General features: G+C 49.5%; 2 protein-coding genes and 2 pseudogenes across 2 annotated transcripts; 1 reads left to right on the top strand and 3 right to left on the bottom strand.

Annotated features, from left to right (window-relative positions):
- Positions 1-11,228: 11,228 nt before the first annotated feature.
- Positions 11,229-12,305, bottom strand: SAPIO_CDS9659 (annotated as a pseudogene; the record flags this gene model as incomplete).
- A 471-nt stretch (positions 12,306-12,776) lies between these two features.
- Positions 12,777-13,506, bottom strand: SAPIO_CDS9658 (uncharacterized protein; the record flags this gene model as incomplete). The annotated part of the gene is made up of 2 exons (XM_016790994.1): positions 12,777-13,146; positions 13,301-13,506. The coding sequence occupies 2 exons, from the start codon at positions 13,504-13,506 to the stop codon at positions 12,777-12,779; spliced, it is 576 nt and encodes a 191-aa protein (XP_016639504.1).
- Positions 13,507-15,625: 2,119 nt separating this feature from the next.
- SAPIO_CDS9657 (uncharacterized protein) lies at positions 15,626-16,624 on the top strand (the record flags this gene model as incomplete). Its single annotated transcript, XM_016790993.1, has 2 exons — positions 15,626-16,044; positions 16,123-16,624. The coding sequence occupies 2 exons, from the start codon at positions 15,626-15,628 to the stop codon at positions 16,622-16,624; spliced, it is 921 nt and encodes a 306-aa protein (XP_016639503.1).
- A 1,583-nt stretch (positions 16,625-18,207) lies between these two features.
- On the bottom strand, positions 18,208-19,077 carry SAPIO_CDS9656 (annotated as a pseudogene; the record flags this gene model as incomplete).

The raw sequence follows: 19,077 nt of genomic DNA, 5'->3' as shown, positions 1-19,077 counted from the left end.
AAGAACAAAGTTTAACCAGGGGTATTGATCTGTGCAGAAGACTAACAATACCCTGGATGAAAAAAATAAATAAATAAATAAATAAATAAAAGAAAATAAAATAAGAAAAGAGAAAAAAAAATATAACTCATGGATCATTCCTTTAGCTACCATACAGTAGGCTCATGATAGCGTCGGTGTATCGCAGGGTCCTCCTCTTGCAGAGACCTGATGAATTGATCGTGCAATTTTGCAATGGCTGAGGAGAGCTGAATGTGGACCCTCCACAGCTCGAGGCGCCATGGAACAGAAGTCCTCCTGCTGTCGATATCACATCAACCAAGGTTTGCTAATGCGTCCCCCAAAGGACTGCAATATAGCCAGGAGAAGGCAGAGGGGTCAGAAAGGGAAGAGGAAAGGAGAGGAACCAGCTCGAATGACACATTCCCCTGGTGATAAAGTCACGGGAAACTACAGGGCGGCATAAAAATCCTTGAGTGGACAGAAGCTATAGCTAATTGATACTCAATTCCTCCATGTGATAGAACAATTGAAGTGCATGAGGCGGGAGGTAGGTGAGAAATATCCATAGCTGGGTTCACGGGATGGGGTGTGGTGAAAACTGGTCTACTGACAACGACTGGGCTTGTTGGAAGTGTCTCCAAAGTTGCCACGGAGTCTGGCTGGGCCCTTGTCTTTCTTTTCTGGACAATACTCACTCTCTAACCTACCTGCGTTTGGCGGGGATTTTGAGTCTGAACCTCTTATTGGAAACTGTACGATGAATGTAACCAAAGATACATTTCAAGAATATAACTCTAGCCAAGGAAAATGGAAGATTGGGGTGTACGTGAGTGTGAGAAATTTACGAAAGTATGAAGGAGTCTCCAACTCAACTTGTGAAGTACACAGCATATGCGGCTCCGAGGTGGCATTCGGGAGGGCGGCCGAATCGACCCAAGCGGCCCCACCTTCGATCGAGGTGGACCATGCAACTCTGTGGTCACCAAGCATATCCGGGATCCATCAAAATTGAAAATTTGTTCCCCTCCTTCACGCAGCGACGTTCAGGTGCTTCCTCCCAGTGCGAGCCGCCTTCACCCCTGTCCAGAAACGGATAGCTCAACGATTCAGATCAATGAATGATTTCTCATACGTAAAAAATACTCGGCGCTTCTCGGATTTTTCTATTTTCTTTGGTTGCTTTGCCACGCGTAGCGTAATTTAATTGCAGGAACATTTTATCATAAAGGAAAGTGGCTAAAATTTGACCCCTCTCTCCGGGAACATCAAGGCTCTTGGGCGTAGCTACCACCGCCTGGATCAACCACATTCATTTCCAGATGCCGCCGGTCCATGGTGATCAAATGCACCTGGGGGGGAACATCAGTGGGGTCGGCAACCCCCCTCCTCTGCGCAGCAGGCTACGACCTGCAGCCAACAAGCCACTACGTCAGGTGGGATTGGGTCACCATGCAGGAGAGACGACCATCAATACTCGCTCTGCAATAGTGAGAGGATCTGGCATGAGTAGATGTTCGGCAAACATGACGCATCTGTGGCGTCTAGACTGGATGCCAAGAGACACCGCACACTTAGGCGTGTTGACGAGGTACCCAGCGCTAACTTGAAGCACGTTCCAGCCCTGCGCTGTTAAACGGTCACCCACATGTGCGCTTGTCGAGTCGGGATCCGGCGCACTTGACATCAATTGCCAGCCCACGACAACCCTAGATTACGTTATTAACACCTCAGCCCAGCTGTTAGTCCCCTTTCCCACCCTCAAGTTCAGCAGGTATTGAAGCGGGGGCTGCAGACTTGACGGCGGTCACCAAGCACCAAATATCGGACGAAGCAAGGTTTTCGGGATTTATCAGCATATTTGATGAGTATTACGATGCCGTTTCTCGTCCTCAAAAACCAAGCCAAGGACAAGAGGTTGAAAAATTAATGTTTTGGATAATACTCACGTAACCGAGCCGAAAAGATTAATTGTCGCCAGCTGCAACAATTGCGTCCCCCGTAAGAATTAGGTAAACGATCGGCGTGTCTTTATTGGGCGATCGGGTAGTGTTCCGGAATGGAAGGAGACCAACAGGAGTTCGCCGATAGCATGTTTAGGATTTTACCAAGGACCCGGGACAGCACAAGCCCCAGGCTAAGCGGGGGGCGGTGAATGGTGGGTGAGATCGGCGGCGTCGCCGTACCTTGTACCTCGTACATCCTTGGCAGCAAGACTAAACGCGTCCGACTCCTATCATTCAGCTCCAACTCTGTGTGCTGGTGTACTTGTATGAAGCTATAACCTCAATACCTGCATCAATCAATTGATCAATAACTCGATAGATTAGATTCACCCAAAGGATTGATCGGTCAACCTCAGTAAAGGACTTCATAGTATGTACCCTCCGAAGTAGTGGACAGGGGTTTCCACCTGCCGCAGCTAACCTGGAAGCGGCAGTTGAACGAAGCTTCCACGCCACGCACCCGGTTAGGAAGAGCAAGGACATTTACTGGGGTCCCAATCTTATTGTTCCTGCTCAACATTGCTTTTCGAGGATGAGACACACTGGAGAACGACCGTTCTCGTTCTTTGATCAGGCTTGACAAAGACATGACTGAAGAGACTCTGTTTTACTTCATAAGTGGAGCGAGATTTTATTTTTTATTTTTATTTTTTATTTTTTCTTTTTTTACCCTCTGCAAGTGTTATTTTACGTTTTGATACACTTGATACACCCAAGCCTTGCCCACTTCGCTTCCAGTTCCGAACCCGGACACTTGAGCGATGACGCCCTGATCGCAGAAAGTGACGTGTCGCCTTGTCATTATTCAAGACGTTGCCAAGAACCATTTCTACGGTGAGGCCACTCCTACACCTCAGCTCAGCTCTCATGGACAAAAAGACCGAGTCGGTAAACCTCGGAAATTTTTATTCTCGTCATTTATTCAAGGAGCTTTCGTACGACGACATGTGATACTACCTTTCGTGGTCCTGAAAAGTTTTCTGTGTTTAGTGAATGTATGAGATCGACATGTCATTTGCTGATCCTTTGCCGGCCGGCAGAGTAGTATTGTCACGCGGCTGCTCAATCAGCAGAACCTTACCAGACTAGGCTAACAAGGACAGATCTGTGCGGAAGTTGCCCCAAAAGGCTAATTCCCAAACTAATAACTAATAACCACAATATTAATACTGGGTATGGAAAGAAGTTTTTAAGACAGCTCGCACTATGGCGGCCCTGGTTGGGGGAGGCATCGCGCGAAGATACTGGACAACGGCCATGATATCGATCTAAATATCATGGATGGTACGCCGCATGAGAGCTGAGCAGGGCATATTTGACTCAACGGTCCAGAATTAAACACCAATATACACCGAGCGAATAGCCGGAGAAGCTATCTCAGAGCGATGATAATATGTCTAGTATAGGGCAGGGACGACGAGTTCTTGTGTTCCAATCATTGCTTTCTCCTGGATTGTAACATCAATTTCAGAACTTTACGACTTGGCCAATATCGCCGCCGGAGGACCAGTGTAGCTCCAGGGAGCGGTGGAGAATCATTACTAGCTGATCAACAGGATTGATATCGATGTCGAGCTTGTCGCGGGCGATATTGCATAATACGGTTTTGCACCGGAACCTAGTATTTTAGAGGATAAGATTTTGCAAACGTCAGCCACTCTTTTAGAAAAGAAATACGATCCTCTTTCCATGGAACTTATATCTTTTATAGATCTCCTCTTCTTCTCTTTTTCGAGTATGGGAAAATTCAAAGTCTTGAGGCTTCTCATCGGTGAACCCCCCACGCCCACTCTCCCGGACAAACTCATCAGACATCAATCAATATTGCCACCAGAAAAATATTTTTTCTTTTAATCTTGGTATTTTTATCCTACCTCCTTTTAGGAGAGTGGCAATGATGACGGGGTTATCGCCATTTGCCTCCGCCTGCCAGTTTTTTTCTTCTATTTGTTAAACCGCCGACTGCAACCTTCTTGTTTTGAGCCACCGGGTTCGGGAGATGTTCACGGATCTCCCCTCGGCTTATCCAGAGCAGCTGAAGTTGGAGCTCTTGGTAACCAGTCGGAAAATTCTGGGGCCCTCCTTTCTGTCGCGTGGTCTCCTGGGCTAGTGTAGTGTGTTACCTTTATTCAATGTTCCAATGACTGATGGAGTTGTCATCGGGATGGAGGGGGTGAACCTATGCTATGCCGGATGTCAATTCGTACATTGTAAGAAGTAGATCCACTGTTCATTGGGGCAGCTTCCGCCGGTTCTCCCCTAGTATGTACATAGCACGCCGCATACATTGCTGGTTTACACACACGCCAGTACAAGTAGACCCTTCCTTAGTGGAAGCCTGACAGTTTCCGGTTTTCTGGTTATGTCAAGCCGTTTCGGGGGACGAGTGGGGGGATAGCGCAAGGTTCATGTCGCACGCGCTAAACACTCAAGTGGCGTTGCGGACTCGTGGAGTGTCAATGTACAGCCAGGCGCATCATTGGGCACCGCCGGTGACCCCGGTTGCGAAGTCTTCGACTCTTCAAGCGGTCAGTCTCTATGTTATCCAGGGTCGGTCCTTCAATGGTTGTCGTCAGACCCCCACCCCACCAGGAGCTTAACCGGCACGTAGCTTGCAAGGAGAGTCCAGTCAAGAGACCTCGATGATATTTTCACTCGACAGTGCGCAACAGAGGCCCATCACCAACTTACGAAGTAGCGAATCACTTTTCCCTACGACTCACTGTATGGGATGAGATGAAAATCTAGATCAGAAGTGTTTCAGGGTCTGGGAAACACTGCATCTCGGCTAGCATTCCCACTGCGATGCACCCTCCATCCCGGACGACTTGGTGACAGGGTGAAGTTGTGCCCCAGCGATCCGAGGATTTGACCGACCCCACCAAATTTGCTTTCCCCCCCATGTGTTTCGTTTTACTCCTCAGAAGTACATCAACCTCGATAAGTCTACAGTAGTGTACTTACCTCGTGGTACTCTGCTGTAATCGACCTGTAATTGGCGTCTACGAAGTGCGAAGGATCAATTGGGTTGTGCGCCCGCCTCGTGGCTGGGATGCTCGACAGCCCCGAACTTACCTTTTCGGTGATTTTAGGCGCTCCCTCATGTGCATGGTTGCAATCGATCAATGTCGCCAGGGGCCCTTTCTGCTTCTCTGAGGAATTAGATAATTTTGAATCAGCACTTGAGGGCATTTCCAAGATGCCCTCCTGTGTCATGTACGAAATTTTTGTTTTTCGGCTCGGATTTAGTCAAATGTTTTCAATCTGCACGTCAGGGCGTGTGGGTGCTGAAAGATCTCTGGCAAAAATGCTACAGACGCGTCATGGTTCAGCTGGGGTTGGTAGGCAGAATTTCTGGCAGACTCTCTTCTGCGAGTCGTTGCCGGATTAGGCAAGGCAAGAAAATTCCCACAAGTGAGGGTCTATGTAGTGCAGCCTGTGTATTACCTGTGTACTTCATTACACGGGTACCCTTCTTGAGTTTAATCTGTAGAATCAGCGACACTGGACTGAGTCGACGTGAGTACCTTAGGATCAATAGACGTTGGTACTTGTACTTTGTTACGTCACGGACACCCCCGCAGTCTTGGGCCATAACAGCGTCTACCAAGTACATGTACCGTTTACTCCGTATCTCCGGAACTAGAGTTACTTGTAGCTTAAATGCACGCCAAACAGGGGACCCATACTTTCCCGATCTTGGAGCATAGCGTCTTGAGTCGGAAGGCGAAGCGAACCACGAAGTACTGCGGTACATGCACGTCTGAAAAGCCTCAACGGTCAAGGCCAGGCCTTGATTGTGTTCTTCTGCATGTTGGTGGGGTTGAGGTATGATGTCGGGGATACCACATTGACGTACTAGACTGCGGAATACTTGAGCAAGGGTTTAATACGTGTGTGTACTTGCCCCGTTGCCGTGTCAAAGTCAATCCATTGACCATATCTAGTATCGTACACTAAAGCCTCATAAAACTTTGCGCATGTTTCAATGGGGCATCTCGCTTACCTCTGTTTTACAAAGCATTTTTAGACCCAGGCGATTCCAACTCAATCATGTCACAGGGCGGCAACCAAGTCTTTCCTTGATCAAGCATCCTGCATCTCGGGGAGGAGCCGAGTGGCAAGCTAGCTGATGATGTGCCGCAATTATGATCGTCTGTGCACCGATTCACATCCCACACCGGGCATGTTGAACCGCAGTGAGCTTTTGCCCTCAGGTTCCTTCTTCAGCTTACTTCTGCTTTTCGAGACCTCAAGGCGGCGGTGAGGAATCCGCGGACTTGAGCAAGAATGCAGTAGAACACCTGAATATTAGTTCACATGTAGATAGTAGTGTTTCTGGCTCTCCTGGCTCTGTGAATTTCCGGCAGTGAGGCGCACTGGTGCGCGAGATGGACTCCTTGGCCAGTCCTACCTGCCATCCGCATGCTGAAATAAGAATATACCCGGTTGTTTCAGCTGGCGGGAGCTAGAGATGCGTGGAGCAGGAGATGACGCACTTGGAAGACGGGAGATTGAAGCATAGATCCCAGGCGGACACCTGCACTACTCAGGGTGCATAAGTCTGCGTCGGCGAAGACGAGGGATCGTTCAGACTAGGAAAGCCGTGGCCCGGTGGTGCTTTAATGCCCGAGCCGGATCTTCGCAAGGTTCCATGTGAGATTCCCAAACAAGACTGCATCACTGATTGGGCCATGTCTGGGTGTGTGAATCGAACAAAGTGAGCCCAGAGCTCTCGGGTAAGGGTAGCTCCTGCAAGCCAGACGAAACGGAGCTAAGATCTAGAAGTCTGTCTCTGATTCTTTGGCCTAACGCCGAAAGCTGCTTCGGGAAAGGCACACCATGCATATGGTCTGGAGCCAGGCGGCAGCGGGAAGGTTGATTAAGATCCCGATGTGGAAGCTTGTTCAGCTGGAAAGGCGCAACTCTGACCCAGATCAAAATTTGTGGCACGTCGGCTACGTTGAAAGCACGATGGAACATCCCTTTGAATGTAGACATGACCTAGACGACATGACGGAGGGGAATCGGCATGCGATGTCTACGATCATGCTGCAATGGAGTGTAGTGTTGGAATTGGGAGCTGAATCGGTGAGGGTTTGGGATATTGGAGAAAACCAGAGTAACGAAGAAGAAAGCCGAGGCAGGCAAAGTAGCCCATGGTACCCTCCATATTCACTGGCTTGAAGGTGAAGAGTGGTTGCGGTATATTCCCCACATACGATGGCTATTCAGCTTCAAATTTCAGGTTCTACTACTATCCGCGGAGAAACTAATACCAACTTCTAGTTCGGGCGCTTGGCGGGGCCTCGTCATATCTGTGACATCAAATGCCAACAAATCTGGACGCGGTCATGGAATCACGCCGCCTACACCGAACAGCATCATGACCTTCGTGATTTTTTGAGCATGCCTGTTCTTTCGGTGGTACTTTCCAAAGTTTCGCCGGAAGATCCCTGGGGGCTGCCCACTCTCAACCATTTCAGACTTTTATACGCCTATTTTGGAACGATGTGCTTCTTTCCGATTATACATGGCTCCCCGGTCCTCGGATATCGCATGGCGGGGTGGCTTTTCTTCACAAGCATGGTAATCAACAATGATTATCTTCCCCAGGCGTGGGAAAGGGTTTTTGGGGAAGTGGCCAGTGCACGGCAGCGATCATGATGTGAGCTCGTTGTGTGGTGTGGCTGAAGCCCATCCGTAGATCAATATATGATGTGTACTCCCGCTACCACATCCAGTCTCGGGCCAGTCTATATAATCCCTGTGGAGCAGAATACTGGTGCTGATGGCGTACTCTTCGGATATCGTCGAAGGAGGGCGTGGGCAACTAGGATGAGTGATCGTCAGGTCCGGGGTACGTAAATCCCCGAGAATATAGGGCTAACCTAGCTTTCTCGCTGCAGATCATCTTCCCTAAGGGGACTACGGGTTCGATTTATCACAAGAATGTTCCTCTTCCGGCCGTCTGAACGACATTTCAAGACAAATCGTTAAAAGTATGGCCGATATGAGAGGGGTTTTCTCAGCTTGCCAGAGCATCAATGATCAATGTGACGTAGAGCCCGGCCATGTAGTAGAGGATGCACCAAGCTGAAAGTTTGTCTACCGTGCCGATCGGCCCCGGAGTTGGAAGAGCGTCTCAAAATACTACCCTCGGCGGTTGAGTCGGTTTTTTTTTCTTGTGAATCTTTGATGTCGGGGCTTTTAGTGGAGCCAAAGTTCTCCGGCGCCGGCTCCGGGTCAGTGCTCCGTCCAACGTTCGGCGTCGGGGCGGCGGACGGCGCTTATCCCCTTGCCGGATCCTCCCAACTTACCGTAACCACGGGAACCTGACTACAAAGCACAGCTCTTCGGTCAGTAATTCCCGACCTACAGCTTTGGTGAGATGCGTAAGGATACATAACTGTTGGCAATCCGGGCGAGCCCATCCGATAAATTCGTCAACGATCAGTCCATCCTGCTCATGAACCTGCCCCCAACCCTGTGCCTACGCGGAAAAAAAAATGCCGAGAATAATAATAACAATATACTAATGTTTCTTATTACTTCGTACAAGAGAGCTAACTGTGTCCGCAACTGTTTGATCGAGGCCATTACAACCTAATACTGGCTTGGACCCAATAATACCTACCTTACTATGGCGTTCCGTTAGTGAACTCGCCTGGCCAGCCCCCGAGTCTTGGCCCCTATGGAGCGAAGAGTATTCCCAAACTTACAGGGATCATGAAGTGTCGCCATCTCAGAAGTTGACAACAGCTATAAGAGTAGGAGCAGGGACCGCAAGGCTCCGCCGTCCTTGACACCAAGTTGGTCATCGCCATGCAATACAATGCAGGCCAAAAACTTTCCAATTCAATAGAAACCTCTTCTAGCACTAGCGCAGCCTTGCGCCCAAGTGGTGCTTGTGCTACGCGAAGATGGGATAATGGATGAGGGAAAACGAGGAGCAGAACTCTTCACATCGGCACATTCTCTCACTTCTCCCCCCTTCCCTATCTTCGACTTTTCCTCATTTTCGGCTACTTTCCGTTTCAAGTATTAGTCCGTAATAGCGAGATTCTTGATTCCATCCTACACAGATAGCTTTCGCCGAAGTGTGACTCAAGGACCAAAGAAAATGAGAGCCGCAATGCGACTTGGTGCGGTACTTTTCGGGGTCTTCAGCATCGCGAAGTCTCAGGCCTTGATCTGGAATCGCGACGACGGATCTTCGTCGTAGGCTCCTGCCGAGGAAACGGCTTATGCTGTACTACTCACGAAGCTATACGAGACCGGCCCTGAACCTACCTCGCCACCTACTCAACAAGATGTTAAGGCTCGACTCGAAAAGCGTCAATTGCTCAGTGATGTCTGCGGCTATGCGGACGGGAATATATGTGAGTTTCCTGTCCATTTCTCTCTTTTCCATTTCCCTTCAGCGATACTCACAGCTGCCTAATCATGATGACTTCGTTGATGACGAGAAACTATACTCAACTATTAATCAAACTTAGCCTCGGAAATCGGTTGCCACTCGGGATATACGTGCGCATATGAAATAATCGCCAGCATCGTCGGTTGCTGTACGACTTCAGGCCGGTGCTCTCTCAGGACCGATTGCTACGACTACACTCAATCCTCTGCATACTCCCGTCTACCATCTCTTTCGCGGGCCCGCGTCCTCTTGTGGTAAGTTCCTGAAACGAGCGAGCCTCCACTCTCTCTTTAAGCCACCTCCTTTTCCTCTCCTTCTCGTGGCTCGCCGGACTATTGTGCCATGTCGCTGACTATTTTGGACTTTTGATTTAAAGCCCTAGTTATTCATCTAGATGCGTTACTTATTTTCACAGCGGAGGCATCAGGGATGGTATGATAGGATATGGGTGCAGCACTACGAAAACCATAGAGACTGTCTATGCGCGGGCGACAACCACTCATACCTCTCGACAACCGCCAACATCACCGACGACGACGCGGATTGTCGATCCGACCTCAATATTTGAGCCGAGAACCCCGGGTCCTGTGACTGCTACACCCACACCCACACCTACGCCCCCAGCTCCGAATGTAAAGTCAAGTACGTGTATCTCAAGCGCCATGAAGAAGTCGGCGCCCTCTGACTTCAGACTTTTATCACTTGCATGGAAAGTTTGTGCTGATATTCGAAGATAATAATGATACCGCGAAAATCGTCGGCGGCGTACTCGGCAGTATCAGTAAGTCTCTCAAAACGAACCTACTTACAGAAGGGTTTGAACAAGAGAGAGAGAGAAGAAAAAAGAAGAAAAAAAAGAGGAAAATTCTCTAACCTCTCCCAATAGTTGGCCTATTCCTCATTGGCATCGCAGCATTCTTTTTCTTGCGAAAGCGGAAAGCAGCCCAAGCCCAACAGCCTCACTCCCAGCAACCGCCAATGCAACAGCAGCAGCCTATCGTCTCTGCTGACTCCGCTCCGAGGCAGAGCCAGTATTCTTTCCTGCAGTCTCTAATAAGCCCTGTGTCCCCAGGACAGCCGCAGCCGCAGCCCACGAGCTTTATACACCTAAACCCTCAGGGAGCTCCACCGTTTATGCAGATGCAGCCATCGGGTCCTTATCCGCAACCGTATGACCCGATACCGCGTCTCCCCGCGGCGGCTGGGTATCGATAAACATAGTGATAAGCGGAAGAGAGAAGCGGAATGTAATGAGGAATTAACGAGCACGACGGCGGAATAGGGTTCTCAAGTCTGACTTGTGCGATAATATTGATAGGAATCGTACGTACTCCCTTGAGTATAGATGGACATAGGGGGTGTATCCCGCCTCAGTCCTCCGTGTTTGTCCGTGAATCGCGTACACAATATTAACATCGTGCCGTATACGTAAATGAGGAAGCCAATATATACCGTGGTCCTCCAAGTCCCCGTGAAGCATGTTCGACACCGCATTCATAGACAGAAGTGACAAGCACGAACCGAGAAAAGGCTATGGCAATACCTATACGGAAAGACGTTCACTCCATGAAGTAGGTATCTACAATTTGCTCGGAAACTGACGATCATAATGAGGAAGGTGACTTTCTGGACACGGTATTAAGTGATCCACAGCCAGAGTGTTCAGATACCCTGGGTGGAGCTCCTCCAGACTTGTAACACCGCACAATTTCATCGTCGTCTCCAGTTCATCTTGGAGGACTGGATAATGATATCAGTGGATGTTGCAAATCTTGGGAGATTCGCACAAGTGCATTTCTGTTTCAGGGAAGGGGATGACGCTTACTGTCCACGAATTTCCGGACACCTTCCGCGCCATAATTCAAGGCATATAGGAACCCTCGACCAAGTCCAACAGCTTTTGCCCCAAGACACAGAGCCTTGAAAATGTCGGTCCCACGAGTTATCCCTCCGTCGATGTAGACTTCCATCTTATCGAACACCTCGGGACAGTTCTTCCTTAGCTCGAGCAACACCATGATGGTCGCTGGGGCAGTGTCTAGGTTGCGACCACCATGATTCGACAGCACGATACCATCGACGCCCATTTCCATGGCCTTGACCGCATCCATTGACGTCTGAATCCCTTTTAGCACGATAGGGATGCCAAGGAGATGCTTCCGAAGCCAGGGAATATCGTCCCATGACAGTGACGGATCGATAAAACCACCCATGATCCGGCCTAGGGCCCCTCCCTTTGCGTCATTGCGAGCCTTCAGGCCAGATATGGGAGAGGAAAGCGACTCATCCGATTGTATTCGCTCATCCGCCTCCCTCTTCCCCGGCAAGGCAGAATCTACAGTAAGGAACAGGGCATCGATACCCTGCTCCTTCGCATTCTTCATCAGGTTCTCGGAATTCGACCGATTCCTATCCACATAAAGCTGCAAGAAAACCGGCAGTTGGTCGCCATCGTGTGCCTCAGTCCCTCGAATTTCATTCATAATATCCACCAGCGGAAACGATGCGCTGGAAGAAACGCACATGGGCACTCCCGTGGCTTTCAAACCTCTCGCTAGTTCCTTCTCACCTTCGGGATGAATCGTTCGAGCCATTGAGGTTGGCGAACAAAAGATGGGAAGACGGGTGGTCCGACCAAACATGGAGCATTGCGTGTCGACGGCACTGACGTCGCGAAGGACGCGAGGGCGTAGGGTTATTGAGGAGTAGGTGGAGCTGTTGCGGTGCTTGGTATAGAGGTCCGTGGCGGCGGAGGTGACGAAGGCCCAGGCTTTGGGGGTGAATGATTTCTCGGCAGCGAGTTGGAAATCGTGGACATTTATGAGGGACGACAGAGGTGGTTTGGGTGGTTGGTTTTTGGTGTCGAATTTGGTGTCCATGATCCCGGCATAAGTTATTATATGCAAAACAGATCAGCTGGGTGTTAATACAATCCAAGTAATTCTTGACGACTACTTCGGATATTGGCGTCACCGCGATATACTACTGCAGTGTCCGCACTCGCCCGGTTCTTGGCTTCAGCGTCGTTGTCGACTTATTTATAAAGATCAACTACGGTTCCGCGATGTTGTCGATGGTCGTCGTGATTGGCGATGTCCCACTCCGCAGCCAATTTCTCCGCATCTCGGAGAAGCTGTCGGTCCTAATTGCACCGAACCAGAGGCATCGGAATTCCTATTACGCAGAGTTTGCGCATTGGAACATTCGATACGACTTTCTAGCATCTTATTTGGAGATGCATGCATGTACCTCTCTGTAGATACAGCAGCCAGAAAAAAAAAAATAAATAAATAAATAAAGAAGGATAAAGAAGAAAAAAAAAAAAATGAGCAAACCTTGCTTGTATTTTCTCAAGATTCTAATGCCTTTCCAATAAGCGTCTTCGCTCTATCGCTGAGCTCCATCCCCAAAGCCAATTCCTTTCCCTTGTCGCTCATCTTGCCCCACGTCTTCCTCAGAATGCCCACCATCTTCTCCTCGTCAATTCCGGACGACTTCTCAAATTCGTCAAACTGATCGTCCAGGAACACCAGGCACGCCACGTCCTCGAGCACTTGCGTCTCCTCGTTCGTCGTCAAATTTTCCTTGCGAATGAGCCCCGCGATACGGGAAACGTCGTCCGCGGGGATCGGCGGCTCGATTTCCGGAGAGGCCAGGAGCTCGGCGACTTGGGTAGCGGCGAGCGATTTAAGCTTGGCGCGCCAGGTGAGATAGCCGGCCCTGGTCATGGGGTAATTGCTCCGGGGGTTTTCCCATCTGGGTAGCCAGAGGTTCGAGACTGTAAGTTAAACTGCATTCTTCCTCTGCACATATAGCCATGCAATTGGGCCATGTGCTGCTGTCCGAAGGTCTTTGGAGGTGGGGTTATATTTACCGTCGGAAGTGTTGCGCTCGACAGGCGAGTTGAAGCGCTGGTGAGGCATCAGGACATCTCAAGGTGAGCCATTGAGTCATGTGTTTGGCATAATGAAGCTCGAAGGGACTTGTGTCTGCGGCTTGGCGAGGATCGAGGGCGTGAGCTGCATCGATCAGCTCCAAGGCTTTCGCATAGTTTGGAGGTAGGTCGGGTAACTTGGCCATAGCGAGATATTGATGGGACGAAGTAACGTCACCTTTCAGTAGATTCATTATTCTCAATCACCGTCAAGGGTGCATTCAAATTTGAATGTTCGGTTGCGTGATTGGATGAGTCAGCGGCAGCATCTTCATCCCAGGACCGTGTGTCGCAACTCATGCATAAACGGCAGTTCTATGCATAGCACAGACCAGAGGCTCTCGGGTCTTGGCAAATAATTTTAGTCTTCAATGAAACTGTCGGTTGCTCAATATTCCTATCCCCAAATCATGGAAGTGGACGGCCAAGACTACACTTGGTCCAAGCCTTGCAACTCTATCACCCACCCCGGTTCTCGCTCACTTGATACTCCCCTTTCCTCTCAATGTTCCAATCCTGTTTCCGCCGTTGGCGTCTAAGAATTAGAGACTTTAAAGGAATAGGATCCAGTCATGTCCAAGGTGAGGGCGCTTTGGAGCAGGTTGATAGCGGTCTATGATCAGAGGTGGCTGGTATCTGGAGACGACAGATGAAAGGTCTATTCCACTGAATGGAATTCCAGAGATTCCATGATTTCTGAAGAGCTGTGTTGGTCGCTCAAGGTGGTAAAATCTCGACCGAGGAACCCGATGATATCGTCCCCCTCGACAGCACCAACTAGAAGAATACAAGTTTCTCCGGATTCGTCAAGAGAAACGTCTTGAGTCCATTCTCCGGAGTAACACTGACATGGACTTGGTATTTGAATGGGATCGTCGAGGATCATCGAGACCGAGCACTGAGGAGATCACTTACATCAAATTCTTTAACAATGCTTCGTTGTTAGTTACTTTGGGGTAGCCTGATGTATTCCCAGGATGGATCCCTCCTTCCTGAGTAACAGCGATGGAAGTTGCAGGGTTGTGCTGCTTCCTTTAGATCTCTACATTTCTTTTGGGGTAGGAACGCCCCACGGGAGGACATCAATGATGACATGTGCGGCACTCGATACTCGAAGGATTTCCCTATTCCTTCATTCGCGTTGAATGGGTCCTTCCTGCTTTGTCCCCAATGACTTGAGAGTCTCAGCCACGCCTTCTCCAAAAATAGAAGCGCCTACCCGCTTCAGCTTGCCACACGCGACGCGTTTACTTCCTACATATTTGATCTCACCCTGCCTCATTTCCTCGTTTTCGATCCTCATCGCACAATTCGATCTTGGTGTTTCAAGGACTCCTGCACGTCACTCACCACGTGGCATTGATCGAAACCCCCGATCTTCCCCGATCTTCCAACAAACCTCGACTCAACGTATAATTGGGCTATAGTTAATGCTTCTGGGCTATTCGATCTGCGCATATCACACGACCGCTCCCTTGTCGGAGCCCAAAGCCCTTCCATCCTCAGGTTGGATCTTTGTTGAGAACGACTCACTTCACTGGCCCCCAGCGCGCCTTCCCGCTCTGCAGGCCATCCCAATCGAGTGATTCCAACGTCCAATCCTGGTCATGCCCTCTCCACATTCCCTCATTCTCTCATCATCAACAATCGCGGAAAGAGGAACAATAGCGATTGAGCTATTGCGATAGGATTCGACCTTCGTTTGTAAATGATTCAGTCTTCGCGGGGCTTGAACACTCTTCTAATATAAAAGCAGTCACTGTAACCGCCCTCTTCGACAATTCAACATCCCCACCATTCTGCGTTAATCTCTCTCCGAAGAACTAGCCTCACCCTTCTCCCCACCATAGATTAACCCGCGCGCTACTGAAAGAAGCCGCGCATACACGTCGTCTCGTAAGTCTACTAACGGTCGAGGTCTCTTTCCCCCGGCGGTGCAACGCCCCACGGTGTCACACAAGCAATAATCCTGTAGCATATCCCATCGTTTTACCACCTTGTATGCTGACGATCTAGAATAGGACACCCGGGACGCTACTCATTCCATACTGGGAGTGCCTGTGCCTTCTGAAGTACGGCGGGTTCAGACCTTGAGCTTGTTTTATGCGCATAACCCTCTTGGAACGTGAGATCATGGCGCCTCACACATCGTTTGTTGTGAAGTCCTATCCCCGGAGTCGGGCTTCGGAATCTCAGATCTCTGGATCCACAAAGGTTGTATTTTCTTTTCGTCACAAAGTGAACAACCAGGAGTATAATGGTACAATGGTGAAGAACTTCCCCAGAGGTCATCGTTTCCGTACACTGTCATTCAATGGCCGACTGCCCCACCACGACTCCTCGTCCAGCGACACTAAATCCCGCGAAGATGAGAATGAGGAATATAAAGACAGTGGAGAAAGTGACGAGACTTCTGATCGGCGTTTGGACTTTGACTCCTCCGTTGTCTCCTCAAGCGCAGAATCAAGAGAGACAGGAGAGCAGGAGACCCCTGACATTGAAGACTCTTCCGAATCCATTGCTGCTTCTCCCGGAAGCAGCCCTCATGCCAACGACCATCATCGATCCGCGTCAGAGTCGGCATCACTTTCTGGTTCCATAGACAGCGAAGGCGAATACTCGAGCGAACGCAAGGGCCGCTCGGTATCCTCTGGTGCTGGCGCCGCTGATTATCCCCGTGACAGGTTGAAGGGCTCGCGAGGCCAAGGACGCAAAAAGGCCTAGAGTGCCTGGACTGAGTCCCAGGACGCACTCCTCATGAGCTTGAAAGAAGATGGTGAGACCTGGTCATTTATCGCCGAAGTCCTGGGAACCGGAAAGAGACGGGCGCAGCGACGTTTCAAGAAGCTCATGCGGAAGCTCAAGTCTGCCGCCACCCAATGTCGGAAAACGAATTACCACTCGAAGAGGTCGCAGGATGAAGAGTCTGACGTGGGTCGGCAACTGTACGTCGAGAATCAGATTAAGGAGAATTTGCATCCTCCATATCTGGGCAGCCACTACACAAAGCGCGATTGCGAGGTCCTCGCGTCCATGGACAGTAAGATGAAGCGAGGAAAGTGGCTGGAGATGCAAGCAAACTTCTTCAATGCTACCGGACAGATGCTCCCACTGAGTGTCTTCCGCGATAGATGCGAGGCTGCCGAGGCTGAGCAATATGCCGTCGTGCGAGACGGCAAGATTTCAACCTGGATGGCTGGACTGGACCAGCATAAACAACTTGACCCCTTCGAACCTTCTGACCGCGGCACGATTTTATCCTGATTTTCTTTAACTTGGTGTCTCATTTGAGAAAAAAAAATAGAAATGGTGGCGACACGACAAACCGACACACTGTCATTCAAGACGATGGGGTTTGCGATAGACGATGGCGGAGAACTCGGTTGACACGGCGATCTGGTCCATTGATCTTTTTTTTCGATAAGAGCGAGAACCTTTGGCGGACAGATCTCGACGGCATCACGGATCCATCCTTTTTCTTTTCTTTTTCCTGTTCTCGAAAGTTGGCATAAGATGGTGCATCTCGAGACGGGAGAACAAAATAAGGGGTGAGTGTAAGATGGGTGGGCATTTCTTAGACGGCGGCTTGTGTCCTCCCACGAGGTTTCGTTTTTCTCAAAATTTCCCTGTTTGTTTTCTTTATATGTTATTTTTTCACTGAAATTGTTCCTTTTTTTCTCTTTTTCTTTTCATTCCCTTTCTTCCCCAAGAGCATCGCATCTTCTCGGCACCATACAGCATAGAGTTAGAACAAGATCAGGCGGAGCAGGGGTGTTTAGATGGTAGACACAGAGACCAAGTCCTCGAGGATGAACAGTTATCATTGACAGTTTGACAACTCGCTGTCTCAACTGGCGAGCAAGCATATTACATCTGCTTCTCTCGAAGATAAGCATCATACATCAATTCAATCGAGACGCTATTTAACACACAAGTATTTCTTTCTGCCGTGCGCTCCTCTCGCGTAGCATTGGTGATAATACACAAACCCCTTGTAAATGCTAATGAATCGTAAAAAGTCACTCACGTTGTCTCACAACAGGATGTCGGAGTAATAAAAAAAAGGGACACATCGAAGACGTCGGGGGTTGCATTGACAAGGGACCTAGGAACAATCTTGAAGCGAAGCTAGGTGAAGACGAAGAAAGTTCGCTTGGGAAAATAGAACGCGGACATGAAGATCCAAGCTCAACAAACCAAAGGTGACGCCCTTCGATACAGGAACAAGTTTGGGTATCAACATAGAACGAGAAGATCGAAAAACCTCCCGCGCGAAAAAGAAAAGGGGCAGAAAAACGGGAAACACGAATAAATAGTCTATACGACATTTGGTCCTGAAAGTATTAAAAAAAAAAAAAACGTTCCCCTTTCCCTTCAAACTTTTTTTTGGTACAAAATCCTGTTTGCGAATACAAGTACAAAGCCAACGCTCACTTGATGTCTGCAACAAGTTTCTTCCACTGGTCCTGCTCCGGTTCTATGTGTGTGAAAAAGACCTCGTTGCGCCGTGCAGTATGCTCAATGTAAAACAGAAAAGAAAAGAATAATAGATCCCAACTGCTCAAATACTATTGTGAAGGATAGATGCGAATATATACGGAATCGTCATGGTTGCTTAGTCGACTCCGGCTCAAATTAAGGTGGTCCAGGCGGGGAGATGCTGGGGCCGCAGGAGATGGTGATGTGATGTTATGCAGGCTATGCTGTCGCGGAGTATCGTATTAATGGACGAAACCCACTGTCGGTACGGAGTCGTCGAAACTAGATACTAGATATAAGTGCGGAATCCGCCAAACTCTGAAAACCCTTTGGCGCTCGAAATACGGTTTGGGCGGGTGATGGAAACGTCATATGGGATTCTCCATTCCGGGAGGTGGTCCTGCTGGCGTTGGGGTTTGTCGATTACTAGGCGTGTTACTCGCTCCCAAGCCCCTCTTCATCATCTTTCCGAGGACGGTAACAAGCTCGCATGCATCAGCGAACATATCATCATCCATCCCTTCCTGGGCATCATACACTTCGGCAATCGTCTTCTTCGCTAGGGCCCGGCTTGCCTCGGGGTCGTGGACGCATTCGTACAGGAAAGCAGCGTACTCCGTCTTGACAGATAATCGGAGTGAATGAGAGCCCCATAATAACTCCTCCGCAAGGACAACGGCTTCTTTGAATGACTTGTGCGCCACTGGAAGATAATCCGTGGCAGGGATGAGAAAAGAGGCGGGTGATTCTGCCGCAAAACCAGGTGGGGGACCGACAGGGCCGCCTTCCATTGGATGAGTTGGCTGTATCGAAGAGTTAAGAGACTCTAGATCGTCGTCCCGGGCTATTCCCTTGCCTTTATAGATTTTTGGTGGCGTTGCAAGGCCGGCGGCAGCTCCGGCAAGGATATCTGGGGTGGAAATGGCGAGGTCGGAAACTGGTGGGCTGTTGTGAAACAAGACAAATATGTGGTAGAATGAGGCGCGGAGCTTGTACGCGAGCACTCTGAGTTCGACCACTCCATGACCAACGCTGGGTATCACATATTGATCGAGCATTTTGAGGCCTTCCCTTGATAGCCAAATGATATGGAGAACAAGCTTGAGGAACTCTGGTGTCTGTTCTGCCTGGTGTCGGCGTTGCTTCTTTGCGGTGACAAGTTGGTCAGCTAGATTAAGAGAAAGACCAAGGATCTTGAAGAGGATGGAGGCTAGTAACGGGTTGCTTGGCTCGACCAT

The sequence above is a fragment of the Scedosporium apiospermum genome (genome assembly GCF_000732125.1).
Source record: "Scedosporium apiospermum strain IHEM 14462 chromosome Unknown SEQ_SAPIO_0143, whole genome shotgun sequence".
Taxonomy (NCBI): Eukaryota; Fungi; Ascomycota; class Sordariomycetes; order Microascales; family Microascaceae; genus Scedosporium; species Scedosporium apiospermum.
Note: the sequence above shows the minus strand (reverse complement) of the source record. Positions and strands in the feature narration are given on the sequence as shown.